Below are 23,981 nucleotides of genomic sequence, written 5' to 3'. Positions count from 1 at the left end.
ATAAGGCTTTTGAAATTAATACTGATGTCATGAGCGGTTTAAAACTTGATCTGGAGAGCTATTTCGGGATTTCATTGTTTTTCACCATTACGGTTTTTGATTGGCGTAACAATCTCTCTGCCATCAGAGAACGCTAGCCTTGGAGCGCATAGCAGTCCAGTCTCTTAAAGAAAGTTCCACCTTTGGTGGTCCAGCCAGGTCAATCTGTCAGTAAATAGTATGCTGGGTAGAAATAAGGGGAGAATTGGGTTTTCAGCGAAACCTTTCGAAAAAAAGCATCTTTCATTTTCCATGGTTCGGTCGGCCATTCCTGACTTTTGGTAAGAGCCCTTAGTCAGGTACCATTTCCTGAGCTTTTGCTGCGCTTTGCTACAATGTATTAACCGCTCCATATCTTTGTCTTGAGTAATTATTGGTTTGTTTGTGTTGTGATTTGACCAGAGCTAATGTTTTGTATTGATGCTGCTGAACGTAATCATGTGTGTTTGCTGAGACAAAAGAGAGCGAGGTTCTACTTCAATGTTAACAGAAGTAGAATTTACACTGAGGAATAGGATTGTTATGACTAGGCACCTTCTCTTGTTACAGGTCTCCAGATTATTTCAACACCAATCAATCGGCGCTCCAGTATATTTTGTTGTCGTTAAGCTAGTTCTTCTGGAGAAGGATCCGGTAAGGTGTTGTTTTTCTGCTCTAAATTCTTAGCGTTTTGTCATGTTACAACGCTCTGCTTGAACATAACTGTGGAAGTTATCGGGAGACCGTTACAAGACAATTACCACACATGCTTTATAGGACCTCTTCGTTGGAGCTATTTCTCGTCTTATTATGATGCTACGGTGGAACTTCGATTTAACGAAGTGCCAAGGGACTGTGAAAATTTGTTTGTTATATCGAGGGTTCTTTATTTCGAAAACCTCGATTTAACGAATTGTTTAGTCTCCCTCGCAGCCATTTTTTGGATGTCACGCAACGCTCCCCCAAAAGAACGTCGTCCACTCTTTTTTGCAGTCGAAGCAATGCCATTCTATCTACTTTTCAAAAAGAGGTCGCAATCTCCTCTTTCCTCGCGATCTGCCATTTTTATCCTTTTTCGAAAAACATATTAATAATCTTAGTTTTGGGTTAACATGAAATACCCCTGGCTCCTTGAGTCGCACACTCCCGAGGGAGGCGACGTCTCTCTCGGGAGTTTGCAACTCAGTTAGACGACTGAAATCCAGGCTATGTTTTGGGTGCGAAGTTATCATTTTCTTCTCTTGACCGTAAATTTTTCGCAAATATCAGTTTGTCTACAGTAGGGCGTTGGTAATTGTCAGAAAAAAAAAAATTAAAACTTGACGCAGTTGATACTCAAAAATAAGGATAGGAAAAAAATAGTTCGTTTTTAGTATTGTCCAATGAAGTAGCTTACATTGCCTTTTTACATCCCAGAAAGAAATCAAAATTAATGGAAAGCCAATGGACAGTTTATCAAGCGTTTGTTACTGGGGCTACAAGACAAGGAAAGGCTATGACAGGGTTACCAAGGATTTCTATGATCAAACAGTGTTCTTAACAAGGTAACGAGTCCATAAAAGCGTCTAACGCAGACAAAGTGCGTTTTTTACACTCATTTTTACAAAACATATGTTTCTTAGCTTACTGAAGTTATTCCGAATATTTAATATAACTAGTATTTTTTTGTATTTATTTGCCATTCTTGCGGACCTAGAATAGAAATCTAACTAGTACGGTGTTTGCGATTCAGTCACTGACTTTCCTTATATATTACTATCTCTTCTTCTCTTTTTCTTTTTGTGCAGAAAGGACTTCGGCCCGTCAGGTACGCAATCTACCCATGTTAGAGTTTACTGAGACTGTTTGTTCTTATGATTTCGCGTTTTTTCAGTAAGCAAAAACTGCGCTCTAAATCTGTGGTGTTTTGGCAACGCTGCTTTCTTAAAACGGTGCTTGCGAGGAGGGCATATAGCATATGGTAGCGAAACTTTACTGCACTCTGAATCAACTTGTTTACCTCAATCGGACTTCGTTTATAATTATCAACCTTGAATAATCAAATTCGACACCATCCATGTTGTGTCAACAGGTTACGCACCAGTTCATGGTATGTGCTATCGTCTTCGAAGCTGCACACTAAACGAGGAAGATGGATTTGCTTCTGCATTTATCATCGCGCATGAGACAGGACATACGTAAGTTATCGACGAGTTTGTGAGTCGGAACCTCTTTTTCTTTTGTCATAACTGCACTTTAAGGTGAGCGAGTTTCAACTTAGTTTACGATAGGCGCGCGCGACCTTTCATGCATCGCCTCTATTTGGTTTACGCGCGTAAAATTTACGTGCGCACGAACACAAAATTATGCGATAGCTTAATGCGATAGCAGAAATTCACCCTTGACCGTCTTTAATTATTCATGATTGTTGTTCCTATTCACAGATTAGGAATGGAACATGACGGAGTAAACAATAACTGCTCCAATGACGTCATCAAAGGAAGCATCATGGCACCTCTGGTGCGATCCCGGTTTGACCGGTTTTACTGGTCCTCTTGTAGTCGGCGAGACCTTTTATCAAAGTTAAAGTAAGTTGACTTATTGTCTTTTGTAAGAGAATGAAAAAGACGATATCTGTGTCATTGCTTCATCTACACAAGATTTCATTTTTCTATTGCCAATGCAAGATGACCATGAAAATTTAAGGCGAATCATGTTTTACTATCAATCAGTTTGTGGACTAAGCAAGCATTGTTTCGATGCGAACGGAAGGTTTTACATCGAGGAGATTTGCGAACTTAAAAGGAATCGAAAACTCACAACTTGACTCACGGTCGACAAAAAAAGTTGTAGAGTGGGTATGGGAACGGTTGAAAATACAGATCTAGAGCTTCTTTCCGAGTTGTCCTCGACAGAGTTAATCCTAGGTTTTTTTAATGTCTGACGGATGTTGCTTTCGTTCTTTCCATGTAGTGCTCTTTGGTGTTTAGACGATGTACCCTTCAGAAATGAGCTTCCTTATTTGAAAAAGCTACCCGGTCAGATTTATACCATCGATCAACAATGTCAGCATGACTTTGGTAGGAATTCCAGGTTTTGCAGTCGGGTAGGTGTATAGAGCGGTTTTTTTTTTTTTTTTTTTTTTCCAACATTTATCTGCTAGTCCCTAGTCCTCGTTATCCAGTACGGCCTCTGCGTTTCAGGTCACGTGGTCCGAGCGAGTTTTCGCGTCCGTTCGTCTCAGATACGTCAGCGAATTGCATTAACCGAGAAGGATTGGGAAGACGCCAGCACCACAGACTTAGCGAAAAATGTCACAGTGAGAATTTCTAGTTCGCCATGGCTCCGCTGTGCTGAAGTGTTTCATATATAGTTATGTTATTTACAAGTTTACTTCCGACATTTTTTTAACAGATGAAGCGAGATCCTTGTGCGGAGTTGTGGTGCGTTCGCGGTTCTTTTTCCGGCTATAATGACCGCTTCTGTCAAACGCGAAGAGAACCCGCGTTGGAAGGAACCAAATGTGGTGAAAACAAGGTACTAAACTAAAAAAAAAAACCATTAAGGGCTCTGCCCACACGAGTCCATGTAAGACTGTAAAAGGATAAAAGTGGCTTCAGTATTTACAGCCTTCCACACCAGAACGATATTTCTTTGTTTACAAAGATAAGTGCTATGGAGACTGGTCACAAAATACTCGTTTTAATTTTTCACGTGCCAAAAGGTTATGAGTATATCCCGTTTCACGCCATCCTGTCCACAGACCTTTTTCTTATTTTTCGCCTATTCGACAGCACGAGAGCAAGCACGGCGCGTGAGAATGACTGCTTGCGCTGGCGGTGATTAAATCTCCGGTGGTTTTTATATTCATACGCGCCCTCGACGATCTCTAAAGAGGAAATAGAGGGTTTGTGAACAGGCTACTTTCAGGCCTTGTTCCCAGAGACCGCGTTACTCTTGATCAGCGGACAAGTCCTCCGGAAAAAGAAAGTGCTTTCGAGCTTCGACGAATTCGAGTACGCGTAGTCTTGGCCTACATGTATGCTCACCCTAGTCCGTCCACAAAGGTTTGCGTTCACGTATACCCAAGTACACAAGAACTAGTTAATACTCGGATTAGTCCACTTTGTTCTGCAAGCAAAAATTTTGTTTTGACCATGTAAGAAATCCTTTTAATAACTAAACTAAGTGTTTGGTCAATTGCTGTTTGTTCTTTGATGTTTGATGTTCGTTTCGTTTCTTTTCTTCGTTTCACGGGCCATCAAAACGCAAAATCCAATATCTAATGATCTTGACCTCACACTTGGTCAGTAACATAAATATATATTATATTCCCTCTTGATGTGTATTAAAAACAGTAAAAAAACAGAGAGTATTTCTGTCTTTACAGTGGTGTCGTCTTGGGAAATGCGTTTCAGTAGATGACCGGGATACAACCATTCCCCTTCCAAGGCCGACTATAAAACCGGTTCATGGTGGCTGGAGTAGGTGGAGCGATCTAAGTGAATGTTCGCGTTCCTGCGGCGTAGGAGTTCAGTTCAAAACAAGAAAATGTAACAATCCTGTGTGAGTATTCAAGGTCAGCCATAAAGCACCCCAAAGTCATGCAAGTATCCAATCTCTGTCAACATGACACTCCATCACGCTGCCCTTTCAAGACATTTAAACAAGTAAGAGGAGTGTAACGAAATGTTTCGTTTTTCAGGCCTAAACATAACGGAAGACCTTGCGAAGGAGAGAATATCAAATTTGAGCTTTGTAATACCATGGTAAGTAGTTACTGGCCAACGTTGTTACCGTGTAGCTCTGATTTTAGATAGCATCCTCAATGGATCTTTGGTAGCTAGTCATTCGCAAAGCGCAATAACCGTCAAGTTGTATGAGATTAAGAAAAGCAGAAAGTGACAAAAAGAGAAGGGCGAAAAGGCTCGTTTCTTTCTCAAAGCAACGCACATGTGTTATGTCTCTTACCTAGGTTGGTTTACTAGCCGTTTTGTCAGCCCACGCTACCTCGCGCACGGGTGCAAATTAAACTGGCTGGAAAACGAGCCCAGTCTATATCACGCGGAAAAAGTTGTCTTGAGAATCACCTCACTATAGCCATTTTAACATTACCCTCATTTAATTTTGATTTTGATATAGGACTGCCCAGGAAAACTGTTAACATTTGAGCAAACTCGCAAAGAACAATGTATCAGGCGAGCACCTTTAAAATCCCCAACAACCGCGGCAGTGTGGTCATCATATGACTTATATTCCGGTAAGTATTAAACGAAAATTAAACATGAAAACTAATGTTCATAACAAAAGCAGAAAGTATTTTCCTCTTGCTTTGAATGTAACAAATAAAGTTTGCCGATCAAAGTATGCTGAGGTGTAGACAAATTTTTTCTGTGTTCAAAGGATTGTTTGGCGAGCAAAGTCCTTGGGACTAAACGCTCTTTTTAAAGAACGTTTATAATTTAAAGAGATTTCGGTCATCGCGATCTGTAATTATATTCGTTAACAACTACTTTGATGCGGCGTTGCTCAGTTAGAACGCCAGTACAGCGACATAAAACGCCTGTAGGAATTATCTTTTCCATATTACTATTCATTTTAACTTGAATAAATTGTAGTTTACCAAAATTCAAAAGTAGAAAAATGTAGTAGCCATAAACCGACAGCTGAACCTCTTGGTCCAATATGGAAAGAAAGGAAACTTTTGTAGGGTGGTCGGACTGTTATAAAGCGGTGTTAAAACAAGGGAACATGTATCCGTTGAGGGGAGGTTCCAATGTTTCATGACGATTGAAGAAGCCCTCTTTTTTGTTCGATTTCACTAGATGATGTAACTTTAACCCCAGCGTGAGAAAAAAAGCCGACATTTCGGGACGTCACCACTGGTTTCCCCGAAAAATTATATCCAAGAACCGAGCGCAGAAATTTCATACTGATGATGCGTCGCTAATCGGATATGCGTGGTTCTTCTGAATGGTTGAAGCAAATTCTGCCTACCCTGATCTGGGTAGTGACGCGTCTTCAGTATGAAATTTCTGCTGCCGTTTCTCAGACATCATTTGGCGGTGGCGAGTGGTGGCGTCTCGAAATGTCAGCTTTATTTCTCAGGGTATCTCTCCCCTAACCCAATATATTGCACTATGCAAGAAGTTAATGTTAACATTGGATAGGGGAGGGGTAGGTGGGTGGCTTCCCAGAATCTTAACTGATCCATTCCCCTCAGCGAACATCGACTGTGACTTTGAAAAAGGCTTCTGTGGATGGACCAATAATCCCACTGATGATTTTGACTGGCGTCGCCGCAGTGGACACACGCCGACGGCTGGCACAGGACCTTCTTTTGACCACACAAAAGGACGCCGTGGTTGGTATATTACATATTATAAAATCAAACGTTAACAGCTAGAATAAGATGTCTGACTGATCTTGAGTGACGTTCTTTAAGTCAAAGTTAATTGCCTGGTCGGCATCAGACAACCAATCGAAGCGGTTTGTTTTACCTTCTCTTCCCATTAAAGCACTATACATACTGTCACATCAAGACTGTGGAAATATAGAAACCATCATTTTTATAAATATTATTTAGTTTATTTCGTTAAAACAACTGAAGGAAAAAGGCTATGTCCTCACGAGTCCTTTTAACGAGTTGTCTTCTCATGTGTTGCTGATCAATACATTTCGTTGACGTACAACAGGTAACCCCGAAACGAATAGGTCCCGCAGAAAAAAAAAATTCCCGGTAAAAATCTAGAGGATCTAATATCCATGGACTACATGATTCTCCAAAAGTTTATATCTGTAAGCCTTTCATTAAATCGCCTCACCTCCGCATTATATTGATTTATTGTTTTCGTTTTATCACTTAGGACATTACGTGTATCTGGAGACTTCTCGACCTGTCCAGCCCGGATGGAAGGCTCGCCTCGTTAGCAAGTACATAGGCATGCGTGTTGCGTGTCTAAAGTTCTGGTATCATGCATGGGGAGGTGATATTCATATGGGAGAACTTCAACTTATCATCAAAACAGACACGGTAAATACTAGTGTGCTACACAGCCGTGTTTAGTGTCGTCACGCAACGCTTATCCCCACAGAGGAGCGTTGCGTGACGACACTAAAAACGGCTGTGTAGCAGACTAGGTAGATACATGACGTACCGAATACGTATCTATATCGTGACCCTAGACAGCCGTGATACAGCCCTTGTAACTGAAAGATTGTTCAAACTAATTTTAGTTTCTTCTCCCACTGTTTTTGTTAAGCTTTGACTGAACGGACCGCAATATAGGATCTCTGTCTTCATGTACGTGTACTCGCAAAGCTTCTTTATGTGCACTATTTAATCAAAATTAAGGGCCTGTTTACCTGAAGGTGCGGGACCCCAGGTTGGTGAGGTACCCGCCTGTCCGTATAATCTCTCATTTTAATTTGATCACGTTTACATGATAGGTGAGGTGACCTACCACATGTTACCTCACCTATCTGGGGCCCCCACCTTCGCGAAACAGGCCCTAAGTCCCTAAGTTTTAGTTATTGGAAAGAATTATGCGTCTTCCTTCGACGAGATGCAGTATTATCTTTACTAATAGAGCCTGATATATTTCTTGCCTTAGGACGAAAAAGTGGTTTGGAGCGTAAATAAGAATAGAGGAAATAGATGGGTGTTTCACAAGCCTACCACGATATTTAGCAACAAGCCATACAGGGTAAACAATAAATTAAATCTTTATAGACCTCACCTTGACACAGACGATTTTTACATTTTCACGTGCAAAGACAAGTTTTCACTTCATTATTTATCCTCGTGGTTTTCTTTCATATCGTAAGCACAAAAGTTATAACCAGTTTTTGCAGCAACTTGTAACAACTTCAGAGGAAATTTGCTTTTCCGTACCCCCAGAAATTGTCACCTTTTACAGCATCATAAGCCGTAGCCGTATAGTTGTAGAGGTGGTCATTTAATTTCAGTTATTTCACCTGTTGAATCTTCATACTTAGAGTCAACTTGTAATAATGAGAGTGGCAACAAACGAACTGGAGGTACCAGGAGAGATAGGACAGCTTGGAACTGTCGCAGCATCATGTTTGATGATGATGATCGTTGTATGAGCCTTTTTTATCTATTACCACACAGAAATTAACTGTTTGCTTTCATTATCCTTTGAAGATTGTCTTCCAAGGCATTCGAGGTGATGGATACCTCAGTGATTTCGCGCTGGATGATATAACGCTCGAAAACAACCCGTGTGGACTGGGACTAATGCGATTTATGACAGTCAACAACCGTAAGCTTTCTGGTTTTATTGTATTTGTTCAGACCTTCCTTATATTGTTCAGTCATTGTTAACCTACAATCAGCCTCTATTAAGTTGTGAATTTCTAAAGGAGGATTAAATTACTAGTAGACTATTTATTAGAAAAAAACTTTCTCACAAAAACTTTGAGAAACGTGTTTGGCAGTACCCTCATGTGTTACTTTGTTATTATTGGTTTTGGGTTATTGTTATTGTTATTATTTTTTAGCAGTTTCCAGAATGATGTAGAGTGTTTTCACATGACGTCACGGCCGCTGTATTGGTGTCCCAAAACAATGAAACGGCGGCCATGTTGGTGTCCCAAACCAGTCCTGTAGGAGTTGAACTCTTTTCTTACGCTAACACTTTCTTTTGTTCCAAAAAAATTGTATAGATGTTGGCCACGTGAGTGAAAACACTCTATAAGAATTTTTGTCTAAGTTGTACTTTGGGCCCTTCTAGGATTGAAAGGGTTAAACATTTTTGTTTGTAGAAATACCTGTTGAACCATGTCACCAGTTCTGTGAAGCAAACAACGACGGCCAAAGCGTAGACGTGGTTAACGTGGAAGTAGAAAACGGAACTGCATGTTACGATAACCTTAAATCCTTTGATGTCTGCATCCAGGGAAAATGTCAGGTATTTCGTAAACTATTGCTGCTTTACACGTGACGTCACGGCGGCCATGTTGGTGGTGTGTTGGTGGTCAGAACAAAAGCATTTCTCTCCTCTGTGAACCATACCCTATTTTCATGTAAATTCTTCGAGGAAAAATCCTATTGCATTGACCACTAACACACATCCAACATGGCCGCCTTGTCACGTGGTTGCAAACCAAGAAATAGGGCCTGTTTACATGGAGTGGGGGACCCCGGTCTAGTGGGGTTCGTTTCTTTTGTTTTCAGGCTCTGAAGGACAAAAAACAAAAGAAACGTACCCCACTAGACCGGGGTCCCCTACTCCATATAAACAGCGTCTTATTCTGTATCTTCAAAGGAACGATGACGACGAAAACAACGGAAAAAGTAAAAAAAAGAATTGGTTTATGAGCAAAACAACAGCTATGCACGGGCATCAGGTGTTTTGATACATTCCTTGACGTCACCGCACGACTCCTGAAGCGACGTTTTATGGGGGCCGTTAATATACGACGACGAATTTTCCTTTCTCTTTTTGAACCTGAATAAAGTTCTTAAGAATTCAACGCCAGGAGAAAGCGCCTTCATTTAACAAATTAAAAGGGTCCAAATAGACGCGATAAAGTTTCAAACAACGCAAGTTCATTTTGTCATTTTCAGCGATGTTTTCACTGTTGTCGCTGTGTCGTTGCTTACGCTCATTACTGGTTGTTCTTAACGGTGCTGCGCTTTTTTTTTCTGGTAGAAAATCGGTTGTGATGGTGTCATCGGATCGAACAAAACTCTTGACAGCTGCGGTGTCTGTGGCGGTAACAACGATATGTGTTCAGCAACAGCTGGGACCATCACCACGCTACCGAAAGAAGGTACGTGCACAATTGTCGTGAACCGACCCTTGTTCTCAGCTCCCTTTGAAGTGAGGGAGAAAAGAGCCTGGGAATGAGCTTTCTGTGGACTTAATTGGTGTTAAAGGGGTGGGGGGGTGGGGGGGTGGAGTAGTGTTTTTTACGTCTTCAACCGTATTGTATGCATTCTTTGCGTACGTTTCGACTAATGATTAAACTTGAATCCCCTTCGCGAAAACCCATTTAAGATATACCTAGCAAGAACAATCTTTTATCCAGCTAGAGATCACGGCGAGACTTGAGCTCGTGGCCTGCTTCTAAGTCTAAAACTGTAACCGCTCGGTCACATTGCCTCCTCTATCACACGCAGTTTGGTTTTAAAAAAGTTGTGTCATATAGCCTTATTCAGCAATTAAAGGGGCATAGTCAGCTTTGGGACCGTGCTGACCTAGACACTAGTTTTGCCACTTTGAAAACCGCTTAGCTCAACCCGAAATCAAAGGTCGGATACATCTAGAAATCCGCCTCAACCTTGCCTTGTGCTGCATTCGATCTTTGATCTTTTACTGAAAACTTGTTCCTGAGTATTCTTTTTCTCATCCTATAAAATTATTTTATCATATTTGGTTGAAAACAGTATCTTGTTGTATGCAAATCAGCTAAGGAATAGTATCTAAAGCGCATGTGCATCAGCAGACTTTGTCCCTTTAAGAACTGGCTACCAAACTGTGTGAAATTTAATCATTAACATTTAAAGATACCACATTTAAAGATAAAACAAAATCAGTTGTGGATGCACAAACTTGAAAAAAAAATCCGATTACAATTGGGGTTTTATCTCTCTTGCTTGTAAGTTTATTATTTTATTATTATTTGTAATAGAGTTGTGATTTTGCTATTTAGAACCTAGTAAATTCTCTGCTAACGAGTAACTGGTAAGACTGCACAAAATGGACTGGGTACAGATTCTTTCAGTTTGTGCGATAGTTACTTTAGAGTATCTCCGACTTGTTGTGACCATTGCACTAAATTTTTTAATCCTGCTGATTGATATGTAAACTCTAGCTTGCTTTCTTTTTTAACTCGGTTTTGGTAAGAGGTTTGTTCTCGGGGTTTCCGGAAACAACAACAGCATCAACAAGAACAGCGTTTATTTTCTTTGCAAATAAAATTACGGAAAGTGCTGACCCGCAAAATAGTAGAAATACGAAGTGAGGCGTCTGCGAAACCTGTATGGCTGGCTATTATTATAATAACTCATCTTGCACTGAAGAAATGAATGAGATGTTACTGACCTTACTGATATTTAAATATGTATTAATGTGCCCACAGACTGAAGAGGTTTTTTTTTAAATAATCTATTGATTTTATAGATCTTGAAACATTGTTAGAGTGTCCAGTGGGTGCAACCGATATCATGCTTGAAGACTCGTCTCCAAACTTCCTAGGTTAGTGATGGTACTAATTTCTTATTGTACAGCTACAGTTGTAGATTTTTCCTAGGCTCTATCACCAGCCGCTGTTCGGGTAGCTTCGAGCAAGCTCTCCATTTGGGTTGGTCGCGAGAAGTCGCGCGAAAGCAACACGCGAAAGGTGACGTGAGTGCGTTCCCTGGCGGTCCGCTTCGTTCGCCATAAATGGAGAGCTTGCTGGCAGGCTACTGTTCGGGAAATGACATTTACTTTCCTAAATTCCATTTGGTTTTATTATTAACAGTTCTAGACGCCATGGGAGCAGAAAAGGCTCCTTTCGTAGGCTCTGAACAGACGTCAGTATCCGTAGTTTATGAATTTGCTGGGACAAAATTCACTTACAAGAGAGAAGGCGACATAGAGGCAATAACCACTCCGGGACCCATCAAGGATAGAGTTGTTGTGAAGGTTAGATAGTATTCCGTGTATGTTATTGCAGCTGCAAGCCCAACGCTAAATCATAGCTCAACAGGCGTATCCGGAAACTTCTTTTAAATAGTAAACAACCAAAGATTGCTTGAAAACAGCCTTTGATTAAAATTTCTAATTGATTCACATGCAGGTTAAGATGAGTGACCAGCCAGCAGTACCTATTAGTCTACGCTACCAGTTCTACAAACCCACCACTAATGGGAGCGAGTTCTTCTGGTCGCATTTCAAGTGGTCTGACTGTTCCAAAACTTGCGGGGAAGGTTGGTACCAAAGCTAACGAATAAGTTGAGCTTCATTTAAAGCTAGGTTTGCGCGGTTCGTCAATATACAGGAAAAGTAGACCTTAGAAGGAAGACTTTCAAAGTGTTTAGAGAAAATTGAGGAGAACCGTCACCTTTCCGTAGAGTTACAATGAAAGCCTTGGACGTAAGATGAAATCCATTCCCCCGCCTCCTTGCCCTGGTCGTTTACCCTGAATGCGAAGCGGGGGCTTTAGGTTTCGATTTTGCTCTAATATGTTCCAACGGTTTTCATTAGCGCATAAGCATTTAAGCATAAGCATAAGGACATACGCACGCGCAGAATGGCATATTTGACTCAATTCTCGATACCAGCTCTCCTCAACCCGACGATAAACAAGATGGCGGACGGCTTTTGATATGTTCGCATGAGGTCGGGGTCAAAATATCCTATGATTGGTCCACGGCCTTGTGCTTAGGCTTGTGCTTATGTCGATCCCGTTTTCACTAGTCAAGCAAAGAGAGAGACAAACTTGTCCGTTTTTCTGGTGCTTATGCTTATGTGGCGGCAGTTTTCACTTGCTTACACATGTGCTTGTGCTTATGCTTATGCACCAGTGAAAACCAGGCTTCTAACGAGCTATAGGAAAATCCTTGTTTACATTTTTGCCTCATTGACATATGCTTACTATCATCTGATGAAGCTAATGAAATAAAATCTCTGAATATTGAATATTGAAAGAACGTAAAGATTTCAGTTATATCTGAAATTTGAGCCCGATATAGCGAATAGTGACGGAGAAATTTGCTGTGGAAAACTCGAAACTTTACAAATAATGTATGAGCTCATTAACGTTTTACCTCCCAGTAATTTCGCAGTTTTTGATTGCTGCTATTTCCTTTGTTATTGTTTGCAAAGAGCTGAACATTGAACAAACTGCTCAAATTAACCTGCTCTTTTATTATTTTTTTATGGGTTAATTTGTATGCTAATGAGCAAAAATATAAACGACATTTGGACGATGATCATTGCACGCCAATATTTATGCATTCTAAACCACCCATTCCCTTAGCCATAAACAACGTAATCTGTTTATTGGTTCAAGTTGTCATTTTGTCTTTATTTATGTTTTGCTTTTTGTTTATTTGTTTTTTCTACTCATTAGGTATCCAAACACACTTATATAAATGCCGCAGAAATGATAACAAATCAGAGGTTGCCAAGGATAATTGTTTCGCGTTGATCAAACCCGAACCTTTGACGAGACCATGTAACTTGACAGCTTGCGAGAGGTATACATACATCGATCGTCAGCAATGGGTAGCTCACACTTAAAGAGATTATCGTTAACTTTCGCTGTAACATACGGGACCACGATTTGGTGCCCGGGCTATTTTTCGTCATAATTATATATTCAAACTTGTCCCCCAACCTTATTCTCCATAACCAGCTAGTGTTGACAAATTTGGAAGATGTCTGCCGATATTTCGATACTCTTAAAAATGACGTCAATTTCACGGATAATTGACAGAAAAAGAAACAGCAGAAAGCGCGGTGGCTCAGCTGCATCAGTCGGCAGTGCAGAGCTGTACAAGGGTCGAGAAAATGGCGAAAGGTTTCAAACGTTATACAATAAGAAGTAAAAGCCCGAACCACTGCCTAAAACATAGTTATTTTAGGAGTTAAATAAAAACATACATAACATCGTCGACAGTTATAGAGACTCCGTAAAATGCACCTTCAGTACCCAAACCTACAATACTTGTTTTTAAACTAGCTGTCTGTTCCAATTGTTATGGCTATATTTGCGATCGTCTTGGGAAGACGTTTTGTCTTCCTTAAGTTGAGTGACGTACACTTAGAAAATATACAGAACAAAAGTTTGTCTTTCAAATAGGCTCTATACATCCCCAAGAAATCAAGGAAGCTTTTCACTCCATGTTCCCACTAACAGCGTAGCTCTACTACTCGAAGTACAAACAACAAAACGCAATCCCTTGACTCCCTCCTACGCTACAAATGTCAGCTAAGTAAATCTCTTAACGTTTGTAAAGTGACGTTAATGAAAATCTTATTTCTGTGCGTCACAGGTATGTTTGGAAAGTGTCCAATTGGACGAAGTGTTCTTCACTTTGCAATGGCGGCAGCCAAAATCGTACAGTGGAATGTAGAGGAGTTTTAGTAGATCGCCAGGTCAACTCTACACTGTGTACTGCGGAAAGGCCTGAGAAACAACAGATATGTAACGATCAACCGTGTCCGGCCGAATGGATTGTGGGTAACTGGACTCAGGTACGTAGGGTCTTTTTAAGGCTTGTTTACAAGGAGGTGGTGGACCCCAGGTAGGTGAGGTAACCCGCTTAGGTGGAGTAACCCGCCTGTTCATATAATCTCTCATTATAATTTGATCACGTTTACATGATAGGTTGGGTGGCCGTATGGACAGGCGGGTTATCTCACCTGGTTACATGTGGAGGTGGGGGACCCCAGGCAAGCCCTTAGACTGGCACTCCGGCGCCATATTATTTTAGAGACTTAAAGGTCCGGCGACGGTGAAGGTAACAAGAACGTAAAAAAGGCAGTAAGTTTAGTCAGCTGAACAACTAGTTGGCATTTGCATCACACTTGACATCACAGTCACACCAAGTCCTTTTGATGAAAGTTGTGTTACTGTCTTTATTGGTAACATTTTCTTCGTTGCTGGATTCTTGGATACTTAAATAGTGATTAGCCGTCGATAAATACACTGGCCGCGCAAACTGCTATTCAAAAGTTGCTAAAACCATTAGACATAATGATACGAGCAATGGTATGACAGAGCAAAGAGGGACCAAGTCCCGATTCATAAAGCAACCTTTTAAGAGTCTGGTGTTCTCCTTGCATTCCCATGCTTGTTAAACCGCCCTTGGCCGAATTATAGGCTCGATTTCCGCCGTCTCCCGGGTCTGGTCTTTGATCCTCATTTTCCCGAACAGCGGCTGGTAATCGAGCCTAGCCGAATTACTCCCGATCCGTGCAAGAGCATCCTTTACAACAGAGAGATTGGCTGCAGAAAGGGACCCCTCTACTCCTCTAAAGATACTTTATGCAATTGGTTCCATTATCTCAAGAAATCTAGTTGGCAACTGTCAAAACGGATCACAATCTGGAGAGCGGAACAATTTGAAGACAGCACAACTTTGCCTTACTAAAATTCAACAAGCAATAGCTTATCAAGACAGATGGGGAGAAAGTGTTTGAATTTTTTTAACCCCTTAACTCCCAGAAGGGAGTGGCATGTAACTTCTTAGAACATGCAATACATTGTCCAACATACTGCTGGTGAGAATACGTAAATTTATCAGCCAGATGATATTATATTGATATAACCCCAAATTACTTCAATAAAATATATTAAAATAGCAGTCATTTGCGAGAATTAATACATGCAATCAAATCTTGGGAATTTAAGGGTTAAATTGGTTCTATTTCCTTGTGTTTTAGTGTTCTCGCAGCTGTGGAAATAGTGTTCAACAACGTTTAGTGGAGTGCAGAAATATTTTAGGAGCTGTCTCATTAAACTGTCCACGTGATGCTAGGCCGCCTCGGATGAGAATTTGCAGAAAAGTTCCCTGTGAAGGAGAAGGTAAGTGGACTGCACGTTGCTAACTTATTTGATGTAATGTATCAAGCATGAGATACAGTGTTTCATCACCAGATGAAACACCGAGAAGTAGAGTTGATAATACGACGAGTATTTCTGAAGAACTTCGAGGTGTTTCATCTCGTGATGAAACACTGTGTCGAATGCTTGATATCACTTCTCAAACAAAATGATTTTAGAGGTAGAAATCAAAGATACAAAAATGAGCAGTTTTTCGTCTGATTTTAAACACTCATTAAACATTTAAAATTTCCTTTGTATTTTCTTTATGAATTATTAATGAGTTTGAGAAGTAAATGTTTCTGTAGAGTCGAGTGCCGTAAATTGTACAAGGATTTGCAGAGGAGTTTAGAAACAGTTGTGGCGCAGCGCGTGCGTCTTCCCAAGTTTCTCGGGTTCGAATCCCGGTTTAGGAGGCCGTTTGTGGATTATGTAGTGGCTTCCTGCCTTTTGCTTCGATTACTTTATGTCCGGGTACTCCGATTTCCCCCTTTCCTTAACAACCAAGATTTTCAAATTCCAATTCGATGAAGTATACAACACAATGAACCACTTCATGGAAGTGTAACCTCTAACTCGTTATTTATATATCTATTTATTTATTTATCGTAAATTTATTTGTCTCCTTTTTATTTATTTATTTATTTATCTATTAATTTGTCGTCTATTTATCCATTCTCCAACAGTTTTAGCAAACATGTCTTGCTCGTTTGAAGAAGGATTCTGTGAGTGGAGAAATGTGCGCGCCTCCAGGCTAGATCAGTTTGATTGGGCGTTGTTAAGTGGAAGTACGCTGAGCAAGAAGACTGGACCAACTAACGATCACACCTTGGGAACTTCAAGAGGTTGGTAACAAACATCCAAGTTGAAGAAAGAAGCAAGAGAACAGTTTTCAACTCACGCTATTTTTCCTCTTTTGCACCTGTTTTCGTTCCCCCTTACAGCTCCTTAGTAAGAAACAACTAAGCTTATTAGAGATCTTAAGATAGACCGTGTCCGTGAACGGGTATGGGCAAATAACCCGCACCCGTAACCGTAAATACAAGTAGATCCTCTCTTAGCCCTGGGAAACGGCTAAGCTACCGGGTAAAACGAGGATACAATACTGACCGCCTAGTTATGGAAAATCATGTTCGCCCACCGTCTTTTCTGTGGGCAGAAACGATATATCTTAAGGTCACTGATGACCAAGAGGTGTCCGATGAATACAGGTTCGTCTGACCGAAAATATGGAAAGAAACGTTTGAACCTGAGCCATTCTTCTCCTTACTATTAGCCGTTTGTTTATTCCTCAGGTTTTTACCAGGCATTAAATGCAGTTCAACCTCTCCAATAAGTGGCCACCCTCTATTAAGCAGCCAGTAATCAAAGTCCCGAAATAATTGTAGAAAAGAATAAGGAATTAAACCTCTATTAAGCAGCCATGGCCGCCTTTTGGCCGTGCCAATGAGAATTGTCCCATTGTTGTCACATCTATTAAGCGACCATAAAGCACTTAACGGATTACGTTTGGTTTTATTTTAAGAATATAATGAAGGAAAACAGTCTGACATAGACGGTGACGACCGATCGTGGACCAGTACTGCTGCCTCAGTCGCGTATTTGTTTTAAAATAAAGTGATGTTTCTGCTAAAGATTATGCTAATGTATAGCCCGGTTTCTGACGAACCGCTATTGAGGGGTCAACCTCCATTAGGCGGCCGCTTAACGGCACACCAAGGGTGGCCGCTTAATGGAGTTTTCAACAATAATTTGTTTATTTCTCAGGTTTTTACGTATATATAGAAGCTTCTCATCCACAACGAAGGAATGACCGCGCGAGATTAATAAGTCCCGTAGTACGTGCTAGGAGTGTCTGCCTTAACTTCTGGTATCACATGTACGGTGACAAAATGGGCTGGCTTCGTGTTATGTACAGGCTCCTAAGGGGTAGAGATCGCAGAATATGGCACAAATCTGGAAACCAGAAAAACGAGTGGCATAATGAACGTCTAACCATTAATTCTTATCTTCCATACCAGGTAATCGTACTGAATACTTTGTTCATCGTTGCAGTGAACTTAGCGACTGGTCATTATTTATCGCCTGGGGGGGAGGGGGGGGGGGGGGCGGAGCGGAGGACTTCGTGGGGGGGATCACTTGACTTCTAAGAGAACAAAAGTGGGGATCAGTGGTAACTGAGAACCCAAAAGGGGGATCACTGAAAACTTTGGAAGGATTCAGAGGTGGGACCAATCAAATTTGTTGAAAAATGTAGACAAGGGGGGGGGGGGGGGCGCTAAAGTCATCAAACGTTATTAGGGGGGATCACTTCAGTGAAGTAACATTCAAAGGGGGAATCGGCTACATTTCCCCTTGTGTAGCCCCAGTTTTTTTTCCTGACTGTCTCTTTTACGCAGAGCCCTTCTTGTCCCACTAGGAGGCTGCTGGGGGAGACAGAAGTGCGCAGTGGACGATGGGAAAGGAAAAAGCTGGAGAGCTTCTTTTTTTCCACCCTAGCTCTCGTGCTCAGTTATTATTATTATTATTATTATTATTATTATTATTATTATTATTATTATTATTATTATTATTATTATTATTATTATTATTATTATCATTATTTTATATTTTGAATACCAATGCGAGTTTCTGCCTTTGGCCTTATGTCCTTTATCATTGCATATGAATTAGAAACAAGCGAGAGTGATGTAAAAGAACCCATGGCACTGATCAAACATAAATAGGGTAAACCGAATGTCTAAACAGTAAACCAACAAAGCCTCTGAATATGGGACGAAGCCTACTTGAATGGTCTCTCTTATCAAAACTAATTCAGAACTCTGTAGATTACCGTAGAGCATTTCAACCTGTTGTTATAAGTGCAATGGTTCGACGCCTTATTCTTGCAATGCCCTATTTATGATATCGGTTTCTTTTCTTTCAGATCATATTCGAGGGTATTCGAGGCAATGGTTTTTCCAGTGATATAGCATTGGATGATATAAAGATTTCAAGTGGTAGATGCTCTCCAAAATCTCCCGAAAGTAGGTTTGCAGAGTAAATTTAGTTTTGTGGTTGTTTTCGCTCCTGGGCTGGCCTTACAGGAAGTCATGCAACATCAGAATAGAGTTCTGGTTTTACGACTTGGGGATATTCATGTAGTTGTTATTCACCTTATAACCATGCGGAAAGCGAGATTTTTTCTGGATTGCTTTGTGTAGAAATGGCCTTTGTTAATTTAACCTCGATAATGTTTAACCGTAGAGCGCGGAAAGTAACAGCCTCCGCTCGTTACTTTCCACCTTTAGGAAACTCTAGTTTCGGGGGTTCCTTACCGTCGGAGCTCAAACTCTATTGGCTTTGGCAGAGAAACTGAAAAAAAAGAAAGTAGCAAAACCTTTGGTGATACCGCGACGTACATATCTTGTACATTCGTGCAGTACGTATCAAATCAGGAATGCGCAGCTGTCCTGTGTTTGCGGCTTTATATCTGTTGTAGTTGAAGCTTTTCCCTCAGCAGTGGCGGATTCAGACCTTCAGATGAGGGGGGGAGGGGAGGGCGGTCATCCAGAGCCCTCAGATAAGCGGTGGGGGAGGGGGGGGGGGCGGTCTCCAAAAAAATTTTTTTTGGTCTCAAAATAAGGGAGGCCGTGTCCGCCGGGCCTCTCCCCTGGCTCCGCCGCTGCTCAGAATCTTTTTTTTAACTTCTGATTCATGACCAATAGAAAAAAGGCGTAAATTCTTGGGTGGCTACTATCGTTGGATCGCTATGGGATAATCGCGTTAACACCCATGTATAGTGAAATGAAAAGTGAACTCGTCTTGTTTTATTGTTTGCAACATGCTGAGCAGCGAGAAACTCTCCAATTCCTTCTTAATTGATAGAGAACTATGTCTCAGTGACCCTGGCGAACATTGAAATAGTGACCTCTGAATTATTGTTTTTTAAAGCCTAGTCTACTTACCTGGCCAATCGAGAACAGGGCAGAGAATTTAGAAAAAAATAGTTTGAGGCTTGAAAGCCGAAGCCGTGAACAGCGCGTGAAAAGTCTCTGGCACCCAGGGTAAGCACATATATCTCATGGCTCGTTTATTCCCCACTTTTCAGATCCACAGCAGTGCACAAGCGATAAATCAAGCTACTGTAAAGCTGCTATTCGCCTAAACTGGTGCTCTTCATCAAGGTGGAGTAAGATGTGCTGCAAAACTTGTGAAAGGGTTACCCTGAGTGGATCTTAAACCACTCTCCTCTGCTCCAGGCAAATAGCCAGTGTGAAATGTGAGGCGTTCGAAACAAATGTATTTTCAATGGACTTCTTGAGAAGAGATTTCTCGTTGTACAGCTGATACGATAATAATATAATTTACCATTAGAGAAGTTATAAAAATGAAATAACAATAATATTCTTTAAATCCCACTGGAGTGGATTCTTTCCAGGTTCAGAGAGGATTTGCACAAGAATTTCTTTCCTATATGCTTGTCAAACATTTAATGATTAAGTAACCGATTCATCTCGGAAATAAGGAATTCAAAATTTGGGTTCTGGGACATAATCTTAAAAGGGCTTCAGATTTTTTCTCTGCCTCTTCCTGTCCTTCTCATGAAAGGCCTGTCACTCAGACCACCGGTTACTGTATTTTACTCGAAAGAGCACCATACGCGTGAAAAAAAAAAACTTCCTAAGTTCGTATTCCCCCGCAACAATGCGGGGTCATTGATTTTTGGCCATGTGTTGGCATGACTAGAATGCTAATACGGCTGATATTATGCATTGTTACAGATCTTTAATGTAAACTTTCACTAGAACTATTACGCTCCTTATAAGTAGCGAACAAACCAAGGATAAATGAGGGAATATCATGTATTGTCTAATTATTCGCGATCGAAATGTTTTAAACATTGCAGAACAAGTTAGCTTGCTTGGCACGCCCTTGAAGCGAGGGAAAAGGGAATTAAGGAAAAGGCGCGCGCAAATTCATAAAATCGCGCGAAAACTTAAGGCAGGCGAGTATATGAAGGCGCGAGGGAGAAGGTGGAGGAAGGGTTCCCATCCCTCTTTCCTCGTGCACTTTAATTCTGTTGCACTTTTAATCGCCCGCTAGGCTATGCACAAGTCAAAACAGTAAACATCGCAGTGCTTCTTCGCGTACATACAGTAATCAGTCGTAAAATATATATAATCTTCTTTTAATTATTACTCATGTACGTATCAATATGGTTTGACACGATCACACTTTTGTGCAAGGTACGAATATTAAAACTGTTGGTATTGAAGTTATTTATGTGTCAATTGCTTGTATGCAGGCTCTTAAAACGAGTTGTTGAGACCCTGGGAAGGTTGATAACTACTCTTCACGCCTGACGCCAACACAAGTAATTTTAATTTAGTTTTCCATACATTCCCTGTGATAGCAATATGGAGAAGCAGTTGAAAGATCCACGCATTTTTCGCTGCTGATCATCTTTCCTTCTTCAACTTTTGTGTCTGATACAACGGTGATATCATTCGCAGAACAAAGATTTTCGTCACTGTCACGGCTCAATGAGTGTTCTACTGGTGACGTACCTTTAATAAATAAAATCTCTCTTATTATTCCAAGACCCAATTCCCTTTAAGCGCAGTTTTTTTTTGTTGGTACGTTGATTTAACGCTCTGCTTTACTGGAACGAAGGCAAGGTTTAGCTTTTTGGGAGAATTAGGAAGATCCATTCGTGGTAGTCATTAGCACGAAAGGCAGATTTTACATGGTCAACCCTAGGTGGATCAAAGTACGAAACACAAAACGTTTATGTTCAAGGTATAAGCTGTGGTCACACTACAGACTTTTACCTGGGCAAAGCCGATTTACCTAGGGCAAATTCATCAAAGCTCTCCCGAGGTAAATTCATCTGGAATTTTGTTTTACCTAGGTAAAAAATTCTGGGAAGGTCACACTACTGATATCGGCTCTCAGGGTTTTCATGCACAGATGAATTTTTTGGAGCGTAAATTTAGAATGGCAAGATGCGCAGGGATCTAGCAGATCAAAGAGATGATTTTCCCTTTTATCTCACTGTTATTTCTTACGCTAATTCAACGAGCAAGGTGAAGACGGGCGAAGACGAAGACGATTCGTGCCCCCAAAATTTGGATCACTCACCGTTTCTGGGAAACGCGAGATTTTTTGCTCGATTAAAATCGTCTCCATTTTACGACCTCACGTTATCGACCGGCTATCGTAATCGTGATTGAGGCTAATGTGACCACGACAGCAGTTCAAGTTCTGCCAACAGTCTCAGCACTGCCACACAAGAATACTTTTACAGTCTCATTTTATTTACCCTGACTTAAACAAATACGAGTGGTTCTTTGCAATATATTAGAAAGCAGGAACAACAAACTAGAGTCATTAACCTTTGTCTGTTTTTAATTTTGCAATTCCTGGAAAATTTAGCAAATTTATTGCTTATTACATAAAATGTTCCAAAGCATATGGACCTTGGTGAAAGTTCATACATTGACAGTACATTCTTAGTTAATGTAGTTACTAGATCAACGTACATGTTGACAGAAAATCATGTATTTCAAGTACATAATTGTACAACTGAGAATAAAGTCAACATAAACCAAACACAAATTGCTGTATCCTTATAATGATGATAGACACATTATGAAGATGGATTTGCTCGCTTGCACACTAGGGGGCCAACATTGTCACCAGTTTCCTTGTTGTGTTGATTGTGGCTTCCATCACAGTATGGGAACTGAAAATAAGGAGAAAACCTGTCACTGCACTGATTTAAGCCCGCTAAAACCCATAGATCAGAAATCAGTATCTTCACACTGTTCTAAATACAGTAGAACCCCCGTAACTTGAACTCTGAAGGGAAACAAAAACAGTTCAAGTGAAGGGAATTCAGTTTGAGTTAGCAGGGAATTCGAGTTATCCGAGTTCGAGTTATCGAACTGTACTTTTCCTGTGGAACTGATGATACTTCGCATAGCAATCAAGTGGTCATTTTTGTCATACTTGTGAAATTAATGTTTGGATGGTGATCAGTCTTATGGGTTAAAGGGTTTCACAACACAACTGATTCATACAGGTTTGACAAAGGAATCCTGGGGTAAGGGGGTTACCAGGGGTGGTTCAGGTGGCTAGCCACTCCCCTTGGAAATAGGTTGGTTGCAAAGCATATAGAAACATGTGGGTCCCAAAAAGCCAGCCTTCGTCCTTCCTAAATCACCATGTTTTGGGACAAACATAGGACAACTCAAAATAAATTAACATATAGAATATTATTGGAGGCCAATTAGTATCAGCCAACCCCCATTTAAAATCCTGGATCCGCTCCTGGTTACAAAGTAATTTCTAAGGGGGTTGGTGAAAATGTTAATACATTTAATTTCTTGAAGACATATGTTCTCTTTTTCTGCAGGGGGAATGTGTTGGTGGTTTGATCTTGTCTTTCTTGCGGGGTGAAACTCAACTTTTCCTGATTTTAAGAGATGTGTACAAAGTCTTTAAACGTTTGATTAGTTACCCTAACTTGTGATGTATTCTCATTCAGACCATCTGCAAACAATGCCTTAATGGGTCCTTAATGATTATTATATGGGAGACTCAACCCAAGGTGGTAGGAGTGGGGAGTGTTAACAAGTGGGTGGTAGTTCATCATTATGGGGAGGTGGGCGGAGCACGTAAATAAGTGTAAGAAACATCGAAAAGACTGAGCACACTATTGGGAAGAGAAACTGACCTTGAATAAGAAGCTCACAATGCACGAGTGTGTTACGTAATAGAGCTTAAGGATATTTTATTACCGAGTCCCCAAACAATAGTATCATTAAATACCAGTTTTAAAGACCTTAATTTTTTTGCTCGAAGATATCAGCTGAATGTTGCAGATGCTCTAAAATTCGAGTTAAAGTAAAGGTTATGTATGTATGTACATTTTTGTCCTCAAAAGGCGGAAACAAGGGGGTTAGGGGGTTCAGAGCGAGGATGTTTAATGGCACAGACCCCCAAGATTAAAAACAAAAAAGGGGGTAAACACAAACCTTTTTCGACTTCCAACAACGACAGAAAGCGGTCTTTTCTCCTAAATCTTCTATTTGAATGATATCGGCCACTTTCTCTTTTTCCTTCTGCTCTGTCTTGTTCACCCAATCTGCATCCGCCTTCTTCGACGGCTTGGAAGGTAGGATCGCTGAAATAACCAAGTAAACAACCACAGAGGTCGTAACTACAAAAGGAACAAGCTGTACCCACTCATTGCCGGAAAGCTTTGCAAATCCGCCGAAAGTAGAGGGGATCGGTAAAGATTTGAGATAGTTTGGAAACTGGACCTTGATAAGACGAGAAACCACCTCCATCTTGGATCAATGACACGTGACCTGACCCTCTTCTGTGCATTCACTCGCGACTCAGCAGTCCTGGGCGTAATTTTTATTCTTTAT

The 23,981-nt window shown here is 40.8% G+C and overlaps 2 protein-coding genes across 7 annotated transcripts in view; one reads left to right on the top strand and one right to left on the bottom strand.

Annotated features, from left to right (window-relative positions):
• The window catches only part of LOC140933519 (A disintegrin and metalloproteinase with thrombospondin motifs 2-like), a 33,802-nt gene extending 12,980 nt beyond the window's left edge, over positions 1-20,822 (top strand). For 2 of the 6 annotated variants that reach the window (XM_073383102.1, XM_073383108.1), the window contains 26 exons: positions 589-672; positions 1,435-1,562; positions 1,806-1,825; positions 2,090-2,195; positions 2,442-2,585; positions 2,971-3,103; positions 3,412-3,534; positions 4,388-4,563; positions 4,703-4,766; positions 5,140-5,257; positions 6,221-6,361; positions 6,864-7,030; positions 7,611-7,703; positions 8,165-8,282; positions 8,785-8,930; positions 9,675-9,795; positions 11,148-11,222; positions 11,491-11,654; positions 11,809-11,938; positions 13,084-13,210; positions 14,009-14,210; positions 15,402-15,543; positions 16,248-16,406; positions 17,329-17,582; positions 18,488-18,587; positions 19,652-20,822. In XM_073383102.1, coding sequence (XP_073239203.1) covers positions 589-672; positions 1,435-1,562; positions 1,806-1,825; positions 2,090-2,195; positions 2,442-2,585; positions 2,971-3,103; positions 3,412-3,534; positions 4,388-4,563; positions 4,703-4,766; positions 5,140-5,257; positions 6,221-6,361; positions 6,864-7,030; positions 7,611-7,703; positions 8,165-8,282; positions 8,785-8,930; positions 9,675-9,795; positions 11,148-11,222; positions 11,491-11,654; positions 11,809-11,938; positions 13,084-13,210; positions 14,009-14,210; positions 15,402-15,543; positions 16,248-16,406; positions 17,329-17,582; positions 18,488-18,587; positions 19,652-19,782 — 3,366 coding nt within the window. In that variant the 3' untranslated portion in view covers positions 19,783-20,822. Of the gene's footprint in view, positions 1-588; positions 673-1,434; positions 1,563-1,805; positions 1,826-2,089; positions 2,196-2,441; positions 2,586-2,970; positions 3,104-3,411; positions 3,535-4,387; positions 4,564-4,702; positions 4,767-5,139; positions 5,258-6,220; positions 6,362-6,863; positions 7,031-7,610; positions 7,704-8,164; positions 8,283-8,784; positions 8,931-9,674; positions 9,796-11,147; positions 11,223-11,490; positions 11,655-11,808; positions 11,939-13,083; positions 13,211-14,008; positions 14,211-15,401; positions 15,544-16,247; positions 16,407-17,328; positions 17,583-18,487; positions 18,592-19,651 lie in introns of all 6 variants that reach the window. The other 4 variants (XM_073383106.1, XM_073383103.1, XM_073383107.1 and 1 more) reach the window with 4 other exon arrangements.
• A 1,111-nt stretch (positions 20,823-21,933) lies between these two features.
• LOC140935619 (CDGSH iron-sulfur domain-containing protein 2 homolog A-like) lies at positions 21,934-23,912 on the bottom strand. The gene is made up of 2 exons (XM_073385186.1): positions 23,583-23,912; positions 21,934-22,288 (listed from the first exon to the last, which is right to left on the bottom strand). The coding sequence occupies exons 1-2, from the start codon at positions 23,895-23,897 to the stop codon at positions 22,193-22,195; spliced, it is 411 nt and encodes a 136-aa protein (XP_073241287.1). The 5' UTR covers positions 23,898-23,912; the 3' UTR covers positions 21,934-22,192.
• Between the last annotated feature and the right edge of the window lie 69 nt (positions 23,913-23,981).

This window comes from Porites lutea, chromosome 4, assembly GCF_958299795.1.
Source record: "Porites lutea chromosome 4, jaPorLute2.1, whole genome shotgun sequence".
In the NCBI taxonomy this organism is placed as follows: domain Eukaryota; kingdom Metazoa; phylum Cnidaria; class Anthozoa; order Scleractinia; family Poritidae; genus Porites; species Porites lutea.
The sequence above is the reverse complement of the archived record's forward strand: the minus strand, read 5'-3'. Positions and strand labels throughout refer to the sequence as shown.

Bases quoted from the DNA above. Each gene is read 5' to 3' on its own strand.
- LOC140935619 (XM_073385186.1), bottom strand. From the start codon at position 23,897: ATGGAGGTGGTTTCTCGTCTTATCAAGGTCCAGTTTCCAAACTATCTC. The intron at 22,289-23,582 runs GTTTGTGTTTAC...CCTTATTTTCAG, and splicing joins GTTGTTGGAAGTCGAAAAAG to TTCCCATACTGTGATGGAAG.